The sequence below is a fragment of the Sebastes fasciatus genome, chromosome 16 (assembly GCF_043250625.1).
Source record: "Sebastes fasciatus isolate fSebFas1 chromosome 16, fSebFas1.pri, whole genome shotgun sequence".
Lineage (NCBI taxonomy): Eukaryota > Metazoa > Chordata > Actinopteri > Perciformes > Sebastidae > Sebastes > Sebastes fasciatus.
The window spans coordinates 29,969,973-29,988,858 of NC_133810.1; the positions used below are offsets into that span (position 1 = coordinate 29,969,973).

The 18,886-nt window shown below is 40.5% G+C and overlaps 1 protein-coding gene across 5 annotated transcripts; it reads left to right on the forward strand.

Annotated features, from left to right (window-relative positions):
• Window positions 1-1,434: 1,434 nt before the first annotated feature.
• On the forward strand, window positions 1,435-16,551 carry sytl2a (synaptotagmin-like 2a). Of its 5 annotated transcripts, XM_074610260.1 has the most exons (20): window positions 1,435-1,539; window positions 3,710-4,074; window positions 4,376-4,530; window positions 4,784-4,907; window positions 6,015-6,084; window positions 6,190-6,298; window positions 7,785-8,216; window positions 8,304-8,372; window positions 9,066-11,087; window positions 11,572-11,673; window positions 11,819-11,875; window positions 12,013-12,080; window positions 12,270-12,374; window positions 13,672-13,841; window positions 14,009-14,111; window positions 14,204-14,365; window positions 15,111-15,207; window positions 15,291-15,396; window positions 15,598-15,803; window positions 16,001-16,551. In XM_074610260.1, exons 2-20 carry the CDS (start codon window positions 3,974-3,976, stop codon window positions 16,147-16,149), a joined length of 4,407 nt encoding a protein of 1,468 aa, XP_074466361.1. In that variant the 5' UTR covers window positions 1,435-1,539; window positions 3,710-3,973; the 3' UTR covers window positions 16,150-16,551. The 5 variants fall into 5 exon arrangements, with proteins under 5 accessions (XP_074466361.1, XP_074466358.1, XP_074466360.1 ...); XM_074610257.1 differs by having other exon boundaries at window positions 7,785-8,372; XM_074610258.1 differs by having other exon boundaries at window positions 1,459-1,539; window positions 3,824-4,074; window positions 7,785-8,372.
• Window positions 16,552-18,886: the final 2,335 nt, after the last annotated feature.

Sequence of the window (18,886 nt, forward strand, 5' to 3'; positions counted from 1 at the left end):
GAGAGAAGAGCTGCTGTGTTTTATGCTGTTTATTGTTCTTGTGCTTATTTATTTGTTAATTGTTGATTTTTTATATTGATTTTTTTTGTTGCCACTTGTGGTCAGTGGAAAACAAGTTGTGAACATTCACGTATCACCTTTTAAGTTGACGTGGTGAACATGTTGCTTATGTACGCAAGCAGAACGTTATCATTCATTTGGTGTGTGTTTGTGTCCAGATGATCCACATCGTTCACGAAAGCACTTTGAGGAACTCCTGAACCCGATCAACACGTCCTCTGTGGAGGAGGCAGAGTTTGAAGACTCGGAGGAGGACTTATCCATATCCCTGGTAGAGGTCACTGAGGTGACGAGGCGCCAGGGTGGATGAGATTCGCCCTGAGATGCTGAAGGTTCTGGACATTGTTGGGCTATCTTGACTGACACGCCTCTTCAGTGTTGAGTGGAGGTCGGGGACAGTACCTGTGGAATGGAAGACCAGGGTGGTGGTTCACATTTTTTAAAAGGGGGACCGGAGCAGAGGGTGTTCTCTAAATGTAGGGGTATCACACCACTCAGCGTCCCCGGGAAAGTTTATTCTACAGGGTGCTGGAAAGGAGGCTCCGACCGATTGTGTCCTGTAGGGGGTACAGCGGAAATATGGGGTACCGGAGTCATTGTCACGAGCCATCCGGTCGTTGTACAACCAAAGTGAGAGCTGTGTCCAACATGTTTCCGGTGGGTGTTGGCCTCCGGCAGGGTTGCCCCTTGTCACCGATCCTGTTTGCGATTATCATCAGGGTGACTCCTGGACGCCTCCCCTTGGAGGTTTTCTGGGCACGTCCAACTGGTAAGAGGCCCAGGGGTAGACCCAGAACACGTTGGAGAGATTATATATCTGGTCTGGCCTTGGAACGCCTCGGGGTCACCCAGGAAGAGCTGGAAAACGTCGCTGGGGAGAGGGACGTCTGGAATTCCCTGCTAAGCCTGCTGACCCCCGCGACCCGGCCCCGGATAAGCAGACGTAAATAGATGGATGGATGTGTATTCATGCATTTAATTATTTATTCCCAGCTTTCATTTATTTAATGTTTTGATTATTAATTAAACTTTTAATATATGCATTCATTTATTTATTTGTAGTATTTGCCTAAAAACACCTATATGAAGATACAGATCTATGTCGGTTTTGTTTCATTCTATAATTATATTGTGTCAACTACTCTTTTTTTTTATCAAACCAGATATTTACATGAGACATCTGACTATTTTACTCTAGCCTATGTTGTCATCATATAATGGAATATCTCATAACACGGATAATGGTTTAATGTTATTCACAAAGCTGACAGAGTTGGCAGTGGGAAGCAGAAAACATCCTAAAAGCCTTTAAAGTAAGACTATAAAAAGGTCAGATTACAGTAATGTAGAACAACGTATTAAAGTGTGTTTGCAGTGAGACAGACTGACTAATGTTCAGCAGCTCCTCCCACCTGCAGCAGCAGCAGCTCAGGATCAGTTGCAGGTTAGTTTTCAGCCAGCAAGGAGCAACAAAGAGAGGTGAGCTGACTGCTTTCTCACTTCACACTTGTCTTTTCTGTAAATGATGTCCTCCACTCTCTTCTGTATGTGGTTGTTCTCACACTGTTAGTGCAGATTGGGAGGAATAATTAGTACTTAAAACACTTAGTAAAAGGTGCAGCAAAGGGAGATCCAAATGAGCAGTGAGGTTAATCAGAACAGTTTCAGCTGTGTTACTCCAACGTCACTGCAAAAATTCTTTACATTACTTGAATGCATTTTCATACCTATGAACTGCGTAGTGAAATCACAACTACACAATCTTCTACCAAGAACATGAGTGGTTGAGGTTTGCTAGTGTTTTTCCAGTGGTCACCATTTTTAAATCCCTATTAGTCGTTGCTTTTTAATGCTTTATATATTTCCACTTAATATTCAGTTAATGCAAATGACAGTATAAGTGAGGATTTGAGTCTTTGAAACCTGGTGCTGCAGACACAGAGGAGACACCAGCAGAAGTTAGTTCATTAGTTTGTTTTTATGTCAATATTACAGGTCAAAAATAATGAAGAGAAGAGAGTAATGTAGCTTGTTGAATCTTCAGTTTTCTCAAGGAAGTCTAACAGTGATGAGGAAATAAATCACCACTACCACTACAAGGAAATACGTCCTCCTTCAGCTAGACTTGCAACATTCTTCTTTGTAAAGAAATGAAGTACTCCCCCATAAACCTGCGTGAGTTTACACAGGAAAAGTTATTCACGACTGCTTACAGCTCAGTCTTCTTACAGCTCAGTCTTCTTATAGCTCAGTCTTGTACTGGAGAACAGGAGGCGATTACAGCTTTCCTAACTTGGATAATGAATAAACAACGGGAGCAAACCACAAAGTCTTAATTTCATAACTATTTTCTACACAGCAGCCGAATGAAACTCTTTTCTTTAGCAAATATAGGTGTGCTCATTTTAACACAATGACGCTTTTTTTTCTTTTTTCTCAACATGAACCTCAAACCAGTCAAGTGAAGTTACCAACAGGTCCACTCTCTCTTATGTGGGTGGATATGGGCACTGTCAGAACATGCAGGCATTCCTCACAATGACTTTCTCTTAAAGATAAAGTAGCAGCTTTGCTCAGATTAAAACAAACTGAAGTTGTAACCGCTATTAAAAAACAAATGTGTATATCGTTGTTTCACTGACTACAGTTCACAAACTCAAAGATCAATACAGTAGTTTATGTTTTTATCGGGTTAGATGTATGTATCATAACTTTGGCACACTGATAGATTATATTCTCTGATAGGTCGGCCTACTGTTTGTGTGGCAGACACCAGAATGACAGACAGAGGTAGGAGTGAAAACGAAAGAAGCATTTTTAGTGAGAATAGTTGTTGTGGTGGCTTGATAAGATATGATAAGATAAGATATACTTTTATTGTCCCAGTGGGGACATTTGTTCCTGGACTGCATCCAACTGCAGTTACAAACACATTACAACAACAACAACAACAAACGCTTCCACACAAGACCGAGAAACAGTTCCACAAAAACAGATGTTTCAACACACAGTCCACGTACTGGCACATACCATCACACACACCATGGCAGGTATTGCACCCGTCTTGCCCATATTGCACAGACAATATCCCAATAAGACACAGATGCAACATATTGCACTGTCCTAACATAATGCACTGTCCCTATTTAACATACTGCACTGTCTTAACTTATTGCATTGTACCTGTGTAACACATTGCACTATGACTTTTTGTCACCAATTGCACATCCTTTATATTGCACTCTCCCTGTGTGTTTTGCACTGTCCTTATGACAGCTTTATATTACCAGTTGTTGAGAGGTTTAATGGACATCGGCAAGAATGAATGTTTGTAAAGGTTCAATCTGCTCCGTGGGACTCTATATATCTCCTGCGGGAAGGTAAAAGTTGGTGGTATATAGAGTCCCACGGCTTGAATATCAAGCCATAAACTGTTGCTCTTGGCTCTATGATGGGGAACACTGATAGTACATGTTTTTATTATTGGACTCATTATTAAAGTGGAGAGCGGAGAGCTCAAGTTGATTGGCAGCTGTTAAATCGACTGATCCATTAATCATTTCAGCTCTACTACCAACTGTTGTTGCTTAAAGAGAAACAGACTTTCATCTGTAAGTCTCCAATAATAAAAATAAATTTTTTCTTTCAGGTTCAAACAGCTTCAGAAAGCAACCCCATCAGCTGCATATCCAAAAGAAGAGTACATGCAATAACAAGTGCCTGAACTGTCATCTCAATATATCCTTTTTTATAATGGATAAAGTACAGATCACACAGTTTGTGTAAACCACTCACACTGACTTGACTTGGAGGAACGGATCGAGACCTTTGGGAGCTTCAAGAGGAACCGTAGGAAGCGGTGGTCATGTTCAGCCACTAGAAAACAAACTGAGAGCGAGCAGCGGCAGTCACCATGATCGACCTGAGCTTCCTGACGGAGGACGAGCAGGAGGTCATCCGGGCCGTGTTGAACAGAGATGCTGATCTGAAAAAGGCTGAGGAGCAGCGAATCAAGTGAGTTCCTTGTGTCACTTGTTGATGGATTGATGGATATCATTAGACAATTTCATAAAAAAGTTTGATCTGTCACAGATGAGATTGTGTAGGACGGACACAAATGTCTGTCCTGAATCTTACAGAACCGTAGAAAGTGCATTTATTTGCTAACTAGAAGTTCCAGGTGCAGGTAAATATGTTGCTTGCAGCACAGCAGAGGCTTATGCATGTTTTTTTTTTGCAGAAGACTTTTTGTTCTGAAGTGTTCTGAATAATGAAATAGTGACTGTACATTTCCCGCTGATGTGTCTGCACTCAGGAACCTACAGAAGACAGTGAGGGACAAGGGCCGGCTGAGGTACTTGACTGGAGAATGGTTCTATGAGACCAAGCAGCTCCGTCACCGGGATCGCATCCACGGCGCCGAGATCATCAGGGCCTCCATGAGACACTCGCATAAACCGCTGACTATATGTGAGTCTTCTATATCATGCACTGCTTTACTCTCACATGAACATTGTTATATGAGCATGATGCCTTGAAAAGTTGACATGCTCACCAGAGTATTAGGTCATATTGTGGCCTTTCAGATCCATCAGTCCATTATCTGTGTTTATATGAGTCAACCTTTCTTGCTATTAGGATAGTTTCAAGTGAATGAACTCTTGAAAAGTGAATGTTTAACTTAATTTACCAGTATAGCTGTGTGTTGTGTTGTGTGCTGCAGTGGAGCTCTCCCAGATATTGCCTGGGAAGCCCAGTTTTGTCAACAGTGAAAATACAGAAGTCTTCGTCCCACCCGTCCTCCGTGGAATCCTTCAAGAGCCTCAGATGCATCTCAGCAACGCACGGTGAGTATAGAGACCCAAAGAAGTGTAGTCTGTGAGCAGAAGTCACCCGTTCATCAGCTGGATGTGCACATAAACAACTGCTTGCTAACAAGATTAGAGACATTGGATGTTTAGATGCATCTAGAAAGTGTTTAGAAAAGGGAAGGATATTTGTTCCGATCACTCGTCATGTTGTTTTAAAGGATAAGGCTGGTGTTATTCTATATTTTTCTCCCATGAAAAAGACCAAACTAGAAGTTTCAGTTTGTAGGGGATCGTTTCCAGCAGTGGATTAATGCACATTTGCTGCTGTAGTGAGTGTTTCTGGGTCTATGTGGGACTGATGGTGTGACTCTGGGCTCTGGTTACACACACAGTACTTGTTATTAGGAGTAATTCAAGTGCTCTGAGAGATAACTAGACTTCTGCTCCTCCTCATGGCTCTGTTTGCAGGCTTTAAAAAATCTAGCCATTGACGGGAGACTTTGGCCAATCACAGGTCATTTCAGAGAGAGAGAGCGTTCCTATTGGCTGTTCGTTCAGCTCGTTGGAGGCAGCTTTAAATCACCGGCGATTACTGTTACTGTTCTACCCACTGCAACTTTAAGATTAACATAACAGAGGGATTTTAAATGGAAAGGAGATTTTATGCACGGTCTTCATACATTGTTGGCAAGTTCAAAACTCACATTTTGGTTCACATAAAGTCTTTAAGTGTACATTTAAAAGAAAAATCTTGCCTCCTGCAACTTTAAATAATCTCCAGAGTACAACTTGCAAAACTCATGTAGAAAACTCAACATAGTACAACATGTAGTCTGTTTTGAGCACCGTCACATGCTGCACTAGTAGAGTAGGTTTATTTAGCTGTTACTGCTAGTGAGTGGAGTCGCCCCCGCTGTAAATGGATGCTTAGTAATTGACCAAATGGTAATCGTCTTACAAGGTCAGGTCTCACATGGTCGTGTTTTCCACTGCTTGTGAGGAGTGATCAGACTTACAAGTCACATTCTGCACTGCCTTTAGTTGTGAGGATTTATCTGCCTGTTCTTGATGGCAATTATATATAACTGTTATATTGCACATCTTATCTTTAGAAATAGTCATTGCATCTTGTCATCTTTCTAGGTATGAAAACCAGAGGCCATATGAAACTCCACAAGATACATCTAAAACTGTTTTACAGTCACCCACAAAGGTTAGGATTCTGTCTGGAGACCTGAAATCATTTTTAAAAGTTGCATGTGAGTCCATGCTTCAGTGTTTGCAGGTGTTATATTTAATCAATCTTCTTTTGTTGAAGCAAAGACAAAATCCATTCAACAGCGACGTCATTGCAAATCACGGTGTTGAAGAAAAGAACGGTCGGATGTTGGACGGAGCCTTAGATCAAACCCAGACACCAAACGAGGGTGAGTTTCTATACGTTAACTCATCATATTTGTGCTATTTTTAATATATTTTGTGAGTGTAAGTGACTTCTAATGATACATCCATCATGTGTTTTGAATTGAGTGGACTGCTCGATGGACAAAATCGTGAAAGCGGTTACATTACAAACCAATGTAAGTCTGGTTCTATAGCGATCTGCTTGACATCCAGGTGTGTGGGTCCTTTACAGCATGGCATGAGCGGCGGTTGCATGGCAGTGGAGAGAGCATGTACTGGGTGCTTTCTAACAGTTTTATCATCTGATTTCAATCCATCTTGTTTTTGTTGCAATTTCAAGAGAAGACATTTTTACAGAGTGGTACAGGAAAAGTGGACAAACTACAACTCTACTCTCCACAGTGGAGGACTCTTATAATTTAATCAAGCTGAAGTCTTTGTATTTCGGCCAAGTGTGTTTTCTTCCAGTCACTGTGAAATGAGTTAGTGAGCTGGGACCGCAGATTTTTCCCAGAGGAGTTTGTCAAAGTGAAGGGAAGTCCGAATACACGAGGCTGCAAGGCTAGCCAGAGGATTACACAGAGATGAATTCCAAAGCCTTAATCTTTACCGCATGACTCGCTGGAAGTTTTTCACAGGAGGGATGAAAAAAAAAATTTTTGTGGGAGAAAATTATACAAAACAACTGAGACAAATAGTGACAACAAGGCACTATTCTGTCAGTTAATAGCTGTCCATACTGAAAACTGTGCTTCTCTATGACAAAACAATTCACCTTACTTATGCGTGCAAGGCAGGGTATTAAAAAATAAATGTTGAAACAGTAGTTTCAGAATTTACTTTCAAATAAACAGTAGTGCATTTTATAAGTAAAGACATTCACCCTTTGTTTTGTCTCATACAGAGAACAAATAAATAGTCTAAAGTTGTTTCAAAGTGCCTGATGTTCCTCAGATGGTTTGGGACGTCCACACTAAAGAGCCAGCCTAAATGTATAAAAGACAATAAGTATTAACATCCTTTAGTTTCATCATCATAACCTTTATTTAACTAGGAAGTCACATTGAGATTGAAAGCCTAGACAGGGTCAAATAGCAGCATCCAACACACAACAAGACAACATTGAATCACAACAGCAACAATAGGTACGACAATAATACATTACGTCATCAAACAGTGCATTAACAGCACAGCATGTTGGTCATGTGTTGGTCTCTGAAACAGGCTGAAACAGGACAAGGAGCTACAACTAGACCAGACTTCCCAACACTAATGACAGAATAATGTAGGAAGTGTAACTCCTCAGACATGAGGAGAAGCAGGATTAAACAGACAGGGTGAGGTGATGCAGGATTAAACAGACGCTATGATGGTTTTGAACATAATTCTGTGTTTGAGAGTTGCTGACGGACATCGGTGATTTAATTGTGTTTATTTGTTCTTTAAACACTCAAAGACAAAAACACACAGCTGATTAGTTAAAATGGTGTTCATTTGTTTTTCTTTCAGAGCCTTTACCATCATCTGATAGCTGCATTTCTTATGCTAGTAACCTTAAACAAGACCCTAACGATAGCCCGATCACCCAGAATGCATCCTTTCCCGTGCCAATGCCCGATAACAGAGCAGTCAGCGCCGGCTCTCAGGATTGTTTTGTTGAGGAAGACGAGCCAGGAGATCAGCAGACTAACTCGGCTGCTCCGCGGGGCATCCTCAAGCACTTGATCACTTCTAGCTTCACAGACTCCCCGTTGCCTTCACGCCTGGACCAGTTAGAGAGTCCGGTTAGCCTCGATTCTCTCGCTGAGATCTGGATAGACAGGAAGCAGGTGAGGTTCAGCTCCACGGTCGGTCAGATCCAAGCGGCTTGGCAAGATGGGAATGAGCTGGGAGAGAACAGTTTGCTGGACGTCGACTCCATCGCTCCACTTGAGGAGGAAAGTAAAAGTGACCTTGAGAATGCTGGCAGTACCACTGTTGGCAAACGCAGGCCTTTACTCAATCAGAGTCACGTGGATTCACAGGAAGGGGAACTCTATTGCAAAGATGAGGCAAACTTCCAAGAGCAAGAAGCTGGCCAACACCAGGTCCTTGGTGGTAAGAGTTTTATTTAAAACCAATGAGTCAACTAAACAGCCAATCAAATAAGTCAAACTAACAACCAGTGACCTCTACACATTCATAAACATTTAGACATACAAACATAATGTTCATGCTGCTTGTGCACGTTCTTGCATGTCGCAAATTATGTGCTCTGACTGCTTATAGAGACTGGTGGATGAGAACATCTGTTGTGATAGTATTATTGGGTTTTATTGCACCTTGATTGGCATTATGGTCCATAATGTCTTATGCCATGTGTTGGACTTTTTTTCCATTGGTTTATTATATCACTGTGAAATAAAGTGTGACATTGCTGATCCCAAAGTAGACTGTATGAGTGGGGCAAAAGTGCAGCCTTAATAATTTTGTGTTTTTATAGCATATTTAAAATTATTCTGATGAGACAATTGACCTTTCCTAAGTCCCGCCCCTTTTGTGCTATATGCTACATCTGGCCGTTTGCCAGGGACATCAAAGTTGCAAATTTTCAAATCTTATACACAGTGGCCTTTAAAAGGATGTCAGAAATGGCATTTTGCATGTGCCCCACTTCATTTGACAGTGATACTCTAAGAGAAATCCTTCACAGCTATCTTATTATACTGTGCAGCTATCTCACAATACTGTGCAGTGTTAAGCAGATATAATGTTCATGACTGATCCAGTATGTGTTTTCTGTCTTTGCAGATGTCTCTGAGCACTGCCATTCAGAGTCCCTAAGCCCTGTAGTCTCCAGACTCATTCCTGCAGAGCAGGAGTCAGGTAAGCCTTTTCAACTGGAGACTGTTGAACCTGAAGATGACTGTCACTCTCAGGCTCTCGCCACAGACCTGCCAACCGGATACAACATTCACCACCAAGACCTGCCTGAACAAAGAACCGACATTTCTGTTGAGGCCACCTCGGATACCAAGCCGTCTGATGACGGCTCAAAGGGTTCATCTAGTGCCGTTTCACCGAAGCTTGGACAAAGACTGCTTGGAATTTTTAGAAGAGAGAAATCTGCTGAAATACAGAGTCCACAAAGAGAAGAGGTGAAGACACCTGAGCTGAAAGAAGCGGGCAGCACCGATAATCTCTCTCAAGGTGCTGCAGATATGAGCGTCGACCAACCTGCAGATGTCACGCAAGAAGCTAAACCCTCTGAGATAACAGAGGTCAGCCCACCACAACTTACAGCACTGCAGAACACTCCGTTTAAAGAAACAGTAACCTCAGTAGATGCAGACGGAGTTGTACAGTCTCCAGAGAGACTATCCGATCTGAAAGCTTTCTGTGAGAGAGAAAACAATGGTCCCGAAATAATGTTTACCGGAGAAGAGGCAAGGTACGAAGACATCGTCGAGAGAGGAATAGAGGCTTCAGATGGCAGTCCAACTAACTCTGATGTGGAGAGCATAAATGATAATCTCTCACCGCAAATGGAAATGACAGATGAGGATACTGCTGGCTGGTTCCAAGAAAAGATTTTGTCGCCACAGACTGACTGTAGCTTCATAGCTGATTTATCTAAAGAAGATGGCACATACAGAGCTAACCCAGTCCTTATCTATGAGGAGACAGATGACTCTTTAACAGAGTCACAGAGTTATGAGTCACAGGAAAACGTCATCCCTCTTGTACGAGAGAGGGATAGTCCAATTCCCCTTCCCAGGCAGTCCAGTTCCAGTCCTCAAGAGTACAGGCCGGCCGAGATCAGTGAGGTTAAGCATGTCTGGGAGGAGGAGGAATATACAGGACCCGACGTAATCGCTGCCAAGGAAGCCTCACATAGTTCAATGCTCAGTAACAAAGTGGTTTCCCCTCAGTCTGATCTGAGAACGTCCTTAGATAATAGAGAGAAGTCTGAGAGAGAGGCACCAACGTCTCCATACAAAACCAAGTCATTTAATGTGACAGACAAGGGCTTCGTCAGTCAGACTCCAGACGGGTCACCGCTGCGGAGTTCTGGTAGCACCGGGGATGTACAGTCAACATGTCACCAAGTCAAGGCTGATGCAGAGTATAAAGAAAGGCCCCTCAGTCCCAGTAAAACCCAAACTCCGAGATCAAAAGAACAGGAAGACGAAGTCATAAGGAGTCCATCTAAGACCTGCCATCCAAGGGCCCTTACTAGAGAACCCTCTAGTCCCAAGAGATCCAAGCTGGAAGGGTCTCCCTTAAAAACCTTTCCGATAGACATCCTCCCCCAAACTAAAGTCGTTGAAGAGCAACCCGGGAAGCCGACACCAGTTCCAAGACAGAAGAAGATCCCCTCACATGAAGCAAAGCAGACACACACTAAAGCTAGCACAGACCCCCCCTCTCGTCCTCTCCCTTTACATCCAGTGGACAGAGGGACTTATTTATGTGATACACAACAAAGTAATTCCTCTACTTCACCGCCATCCCAAAAAGCTTCAGAGAAGAAGTCGGGGACCTTTCCGCAGCTCGCCCGATCTGTCATCCCTCAGGATTATCAGCACTACCTCGGGCCACAGGAGAAGTCCCACATCCCTGTTTTTCATAGAGAGAGATCTGTTGCGACAGAGAAGGATGCAGAACACACACCGCAAAACGCCCTCGGGGAGTTTGTGGGAAACCAGAGCGACCGTCCCACCGAGGGGAATCCTCCCGGAATCAGCTCTCGGATTGTGCAAAATGAAGACGGAAACTCCAGCCAGAACACAACGACCAGGGCCTGGTCTTTGTCTCGGGCAAGTTCAGGCAGTGAGCTTTTCAATTCTCTCCCTATTTCTTTTATGTCTTCAAGAAAATGATTAAGAAATGGAAACCAGTTAGTATACTTGTCCTGACAAATTCCTCAATTTCAAAATTCTTCTACATGTTTGCACAATCTACCTTAATGTTTCTTTTGTATTTCCGTTTCAAGCATATCTACAACACGTGTTTAGACCTAGCTGCCATTTAACTAGTGAAACTCATTAGTTTTTTTATAGTTGACCAGCTTTGTGTGATTAAACAGCTGCTGATGCAATATCTACATGGTGGCTAATCACTACAATGAAAACACTATAGAGTCAAGTTCCTAGTGTTTAATCTGATGATGTACTAATCATTATACTAGCACTTGTTTTCTATTAATTTCAACAGAAGCATTTATAATTTCAACAGATTGCCTAGTAAATCAGAAACTGTGTAACATCTCTGTTGAGTCTATTTTCTAGAGCTGATTCTATTTAATTCGCGGCAGGGTATGAGGCCGGTTCTAGTCCCATCATGTCGGCCCTTAAACGATTATCTTCGAGGAGCATGTCCTCGTCCAAAAGCATGGAAAACCTCACCTCACAAACAAGTGAGACAACTACTTTCTTCCTCAGCAGATACTGTAGTTCTTTAATACAAAGTATAGCCAGTGCGTTATTTAATGTTACATGATATTATGGGAGAGGTATGTGAATAATAGCGACTGTCTCTTATTATCTTCTATTTCTTCTCAGGAGAAGAGATGACCCAAAATAACACGAGAGAACAAATCAATCAAAGTGTGGATAAAGGTAAACATGTGGTCCTCTCTTTATACACACATTTATCTGGACGTATACAGGCTGGGCAATGATTTAAACATAATTTCAGAGATGCTCGTTATATGGTTATTGTAAGAGATTAAGTCATATATTTCTTCCTCCATCAGCCTCGACGCTCCCCAACTCAAAGCGCATGAAACCCAGTGTGTCAGTGACTGCTCTTCACCAGGATGAGGTAAATTACATCTCAACTGACTCTTCTACATTAAACTCACAACAAAAGTGTGATATCTAGTGTCCAACATCTGCACTGCAGTCGTTGACCAACTTCACCACATAAGCGCTAAATGATTGGTTTGCTCTTATGGCTGATTTTAGTGATGTTTTTGACTCTGATTCATTCATGCTTTTTCTCTCATATCAGACGGACAGCGACAGCACTTTTGAGACCAACTTGCGCTGGAGAAGAAACACAGGCAGCTCCGCATCTAACTTAAGTCTCTCCTCGGGACTGGCCTCCATGTCGTCTGTATGTCTGCATGCAGCTCACTAGATAATATGTTTATGATAAAAGAAAAATACACAATGCATATACAGTAGCTTGTGAGCCACATCCGTGGAAAGTTCACTACAAGATTAGTCTGAATCTTTTGATGATTTCACATGCCACGTGGCAACTAAGTTTCTCATTAGATTACTTCACTTTTCAAAGATCAGTATGCAAACATGTTTTAAGGATGAGGCTGGTGATATTGTGTATTTTTCTTACTGTCAACAAATCCGCTGAAAAGACCAAAATGTGACAAATCATCCCTCAATACTTAAAATGATTCATGTGGGGTTTAGGTTGTAAAGACATCTTGCGATGAGATTACACACCAGCCGCAATGCTTAATCGGGTCAGGGGCATAAAGTGGGGGGCCGCCCGGGACCCCTTCCTCATTTCCTACCCCCCTACTTCCGATACCCTTGCTTGAAACTCACCCATCTTCATACTCGGCCTTCATTTTGATCTCAACTGCGTCTTGCACGGTCGACACATTTTCACTTCCAACTCGTCAGATACCGAGGTTTGGTCAGTGGCCCTGGGTCAGTTTTTGACGTGTCAGAGACGGCGTATCAATAAAACACTCCTTACATGCATATAGTGTCTTTTCAAAATAAACTTCCGTCTTCACAGGAAGTTCGGTTTAGGCAACAAAATCACTTAGGTAGGGTTAGGAAAAGATTAAGCTTAGCTCGGAGTTGGCTTGACTCGAGTTTTCTCGCCTAACTTTACTTTCAATGTCATCAAACAAAGAAAAATGTTCTCCCCTCGTCCTAAAATGGTCCTAAATCAATGCTAGAGTACTTCCTTGTTTATGAGTGAAGCGGTGCACGAGTTAAAGCTGTTGAAGCAGCGGCGCTATGTGTGTGTTTTACCAATCAGCGACAAGCAAACTCCACCCTAAAAGTTCCAGTACTTTCAGAAAGTACTACCCCCGACCAGGGCCTTTTTCGGAGGGTAAAAAGGCCACATGAAATGACCCCAGAACTTAATTTAGACCCTGGTCCCTGCGGTGGAAATGCAATGAGTTCCTCAAAAGGTTCTTAGTTCCAGGTGGAAAGTTCCTGCGATGGAAACGGGGCTTTTGTCAGACCCCTCGACGTCACTTTCCGGTCGCAGTAAACGCGTGCTTAATGTTGTGGATTAAACAAAAACACTTGCTTAGGCCCAGGGAACAAAACCACTATAGTCATTGTTAGGCTGTGAAAATGATACTGAACGCTGTGAACACAGGACACGAACGAACAGCTCTCTCTTCTGTATTTATACGAATGAGCAGATCAGTGGCAGCATGAGCAGCATTTACCGTGCAGACTTTGGTGACATTGATGTGCAGGGAAGCATCCAGTTTGCCGTGAACTACATCCAGAAGCTCGGAGAGTTTCACATATTCGTGGTGCACTGCAGGGATCTGGCCATAGCCGACACTAAGAAGAACAGCTCTGACCCGTAAGTGCTCGCTTTATACTGGATGATCAAAACGGCAACAAATGTCATGTCATCCAGTGATATTTGTGGTATAAAGGTTGGAGAAAGGGGACTGGCAGATCAGAAAAGAGGCTGTGTGTCCCTCTATATGTTGTAGTTGAGAATGTAACTCTACTGTCTGTTCACAGTTATGTGAAGTGTTACCTTCTTCCTGACAAAACAAAGATGGGAAAGAGAAAAACCAGTGCAAAAAAGAAGACTTTAAACCCCACCTACAATGAAATCCTCAGGGTAAGAATTCCATATTTAGTCTTTTACAGATTTCTCATTACATGTATTCCATGTTTTACAAACATCTCTGTTGCCTTCTTCCCTTTTCAAAGTTTAAAATCATGATGGAAGTGTTGAAAACTCAGAATTTGAACGTCTCGGTGTGGCACAACAGCACTTTTGGGCGGAACAGTTTCCTGGGCGAGGTGGACCTGGATTTGTCAGAGTGGGACTTCAACAACACCCACATAAATGAATACGCACTAAAAGCCAGGGTAAAGGCTTCTTTTCTTTCTTTTGTATTAAGTGCAAAGAGACATAACAGGTGAGGCAAGACAAAAAAACAAACAGATGGTACATCTGTTCTGAACAGCACCCAGATCCAGTGAGAGGGAGCCTGTTCCTGTCGGGCCAGACAGTTATTTTTAAAGTATTTATTTACTTATTGATTTAAAGGTCCCATATCATGCTCATTTTCAGGTTCATATTTGTATTTTGGGTTTCTACTACAACATGTTTACATACTTTAATGTTTTAAAAAACCCTTTAATTTCCTCATGCTGTCTGCCTGAATACACCTGTATTCACCCTCTGTTTGAAACGCTCCGTTTTAGTGCATTTCAATGGAATTGCAATGGAATTGCATTGCTAGGCAACAGCTTGGGTACTTGTTTACTTCCTGTCAGCTGATGTCATTGACATACACTGCAACAGGAAATAAACTGGGACCCATTTAGAATGTTTACGTTAAAAAACGCGTATAGGTTTAAATATTGTATATTTGTGACATCACAAATGGAAAGAAATCCTGACAGCTTGTTTCAAAACCTCTGTTTCTGAATACGGGCTGTGTGTATTTCTCTGTGGATTAAGCGTTTCAATACTTTCACAGTATTTATATAGAACTTAAACCTGACAAAAAAACTACAGTAATAATAATGCAGTAAAGCTTTCTTTTTTATACGCAGTCTGTCTGTATTGTAGAAGTGATTTGATCAGACATTTACTCACCTCCTTCAGGTTGCAGCACAAAGTCCAACAGGGTCTCCCTCGCATCTGATGGACGGCAGAGGACAGATGAGAGTCGCCCTGAGATTCCTGCCGCAGACGTCCCACAGTGAGCTGATGAACCATTCAGATTTGATCAATTTCTTTCCTTTTGAGTTTTACCACTTATTGTTTGTCTGACTGCATTCGCAGGTAAGAGAACCTCCAGGATGGAGACCGGTGAGGTGCAAATCTGGGTGAAGGACTGCAAGAATCTTCCTCCAGTCAGAGGAGTTGTTATCGACCCGTTTGTGAAATGGTAGGATGTCCTGCAAACTGTCAGGTCACCGAACGGAGACCACAAACATGAATCATGAAAAAATATTGATGAAATGCGTAACTGGGAAATATTCCATTACATTTTTAAAACACAACTCATTATAAAATGTTATTTCACACAAATTATTATTGAACACTTTGTGTTTTTGCATTATACCTCCCTCCTCTCCCTCTGCTGCAGCGCCGTACTTCCTGACACGAGCCGGAAAAGCCGCCAGAAGACGCGGGTGGTGAAGAGGACGGCCAACCCGATGTTCAACCACACAATGGTGTACGACGGCTTCCGACCGGAGGACCTCAGAGAGGCCTGTGTGGAGATCACGGTGTGGGATCACGACCGACTGAACAACCACTATATCGGCGGACTGAGGATCGGGTTGGGGACAGGTGAGACTGTTACTATTCTCTCAACACAGCTGCAATCTGGATACTGTAAACAGAGCCATGAGGAGGTGCAGAAGTCTCTCAGAACACTTGAATTACAATATGCTGAAAGGTTATTACGGATTGTTTTGCCCAATGATGCCAAAAACATACTGCCTACTGAAGCTTTAATGCAATTATTTCTGTTCCTTTCTGTGCAGGGAAGAGTTACGGAGTGGACGTGCTTTGGATGGATTCGACAACAGATGAAGCCACTTTATGGCAGAGGATGTTACAGTCTGACGGTGACTGGGTGGAGGATGCTCTACCTCTGAGGATGTTCGTGATGGCAACAAGCATGTCGAAGTGAGAATGTGTTGATAAATGTGTGGACACTTCATGGGAGCACGCTGCATGCACATTCAGATGGATCTACCAACTATATATACACTATGAGTGGAAGCAGCAGCCTTAATATGTGTGTCTCTGTATAACTGATGACCATCGTATGTATGATGAACGAGGTACTTTAGTTTGTATAGCCCAAAATTAAATTTGTTCTCTCAAATGTAATTATTTATATATATTAAAAAATTATACGAAATCGAGCAGAGAATAGAATCGAAGTTATAAAACGTACACATTGTTTAAATCTAAATATTATGATTTGTATATAGTCCTGTTGTTCTATCATGTGATTACTGCGTCAATTCTATCTTCAATAAAAAGTATATTTGTGTGAATTGTGATTAAAGATTTAATTCATGTTTCATTCAGCAGTTAATTATTTGATTCTCAGTAGTTTTCCACGACATCAGACATTTGTAATGCAGCATGTTTATTTGTGATTCTCTGTGGCAGTAACTGCAAATTATGAGCAATATCCATAAAGAGTAAATACGGATTAACACGGACTTTGAGTCCTTTATTGTTTGATCTAACCTGTATTTCTCTAGGTGCTGTTATGTTCACTCTTTTCAAGTTATTAGTGTTAGATGCTTTATTATCTTCACTGACCACTAGAGTCTGCTGTTGGGCCACAAATGACAACAACTCATGAAAGACATGCTGTATTTCTGAGCCCTTCTGCAGCTCAGTGCTGTTTACTACCAATAACAACCACACTGGGTTTAGAGACAATACACAGTTCAAGTCTATTTTAGGTAAAGTTCAAGTGTATATTTCAAGTATACTTTATGTAGTAAGTATACTAATATCAATGTTCTAGTAGTATACTTAGTTTTACTTATTGGGACTAAATTGGCCACTTTTTAGTTTATAAAAGTATACTTTTAAGTATACTTTAAGAATAGTAAACTTTGAGTTCACAACTAGTTTACACCTAAGTTTTATTTTGTCCCGCAACTATACTATAAGTATACTGACAGTTTACTAGTTGTATACTTGTAGCCCACTTTTTAGTTTATGAAAGTACATTTTAAAGTATACTCTCAGTAAACATCTAGTTTAATTGTTTTTATACTGCAAGTATATTTAGAGAGATGGGGACTCGAGTTTGCAACTTGGACTCGTCTTATTATATTATTATTGCTATCATTATTATATTATCGTGAACGGATAATCCAAAAACTTAGAAAATTCTTGATGAATTGAAGTGAATTTGTATCAAAACATCCTTTTTTACAAACTCTTGCACACTTTAATAAGCTACTCCGTCAAAAAGTAACCACAACTACAAGCCAAGTATACCTTTCTGTAAGGCAAGAATACTTCATTATACTATTCTTAAGTACATCTCGATCAAAATAATTAAGTGCAAGTTGCCTACAGTATAAGCCACATATACTTAGACTTTTCTGTATACTTGTCAGTATAAGCCAAGTATACTTTTGGTAAGTATATATCTGATAAGTACATAAACTGAAAGTATACTTTAAGTTTAAAAGAAGTATAATAATAGCACACTTGAACAAACTTTTTTTTTTATAAGGGTACTACTACTACTACTACTACTACTACTACTAATATTATTATGATTATTATGATTATTAATAACAATAATACAAATCATCATAATAATAATAATAATGATAATGATAATAATAATAATAATAATAATAATAATAAAAAGCATAACAAATCATAACAAATCATAACAAATAATAATAAAATAAATAAATAAATAAAATAAATAAAATAAATAAAATAAATAAAATAAATAAAATAAATAAAATAACCATAGTAAAACAGTACCCAGTCAGGGAAGTCAGAAAATGAATAAGACTTAATATAATAATAATATTTCCTACAGTACATTTAAAGCAGCAATATCTCGACTCTTACCGTCGCACAGGTCTAAAGCTCTCTCATTGGTTGATCCGCCCTGATGCGACAAGAAATCCTGCTCTCTGATTGGCTGTCGCGTCCTGTCAATCAAGCCTGGAACCAGCTAACCAGCGACCAGCCTCTGCGTTGCTAAGGTAAGTTAAACAGCTGCGTCAAGCTCTAAGCTTTGTGCCGTAAAGTAAGACGATTCTGCCTTCAAAATAAAATATGGGGCGTTTACTTTGTATTATCAGAGATATACTTAATCAAAAATTATACTTAAGTATAATTGTTTTTTATACTGCAAGTATACTTGTATATATATTTGTTGCCCACTTTTTAGCAGATATGGTCATGTTTAAAAAATCTCATTCTCATTACACTGACTTTAATAATTTAACTCACAGTTTGTCTCTTTATTACATATTATTAAACATATAAATGGAAAAAAATAGACAATTCTATACTGTTCTGATAGTTTAATAGTTTCATAATTGTAGCCCACTTTTGAATTAACTTATTTATTTATTTAATTTATTATTATTATTATTATTATGATTTTCTCTTTGTATTATTATTATGATTATTATGATTATGATTATGATTATGATTATGATTATTTTCTCTTTGTATTATTATTATTTTTTTTATTCAATTTTTTTATTTACTTATTCTGTTTGTTTCTAAGCTCAATTACTTAAAAAATGGTTTATAAACTATTGTATTAACATTATATTATTAAACAAATAAATGGAAAAAATAGAGACAATTCTATACTGTACTGATAGTTTACTAGTTTTATAATTGCAGCCCACTTTTTA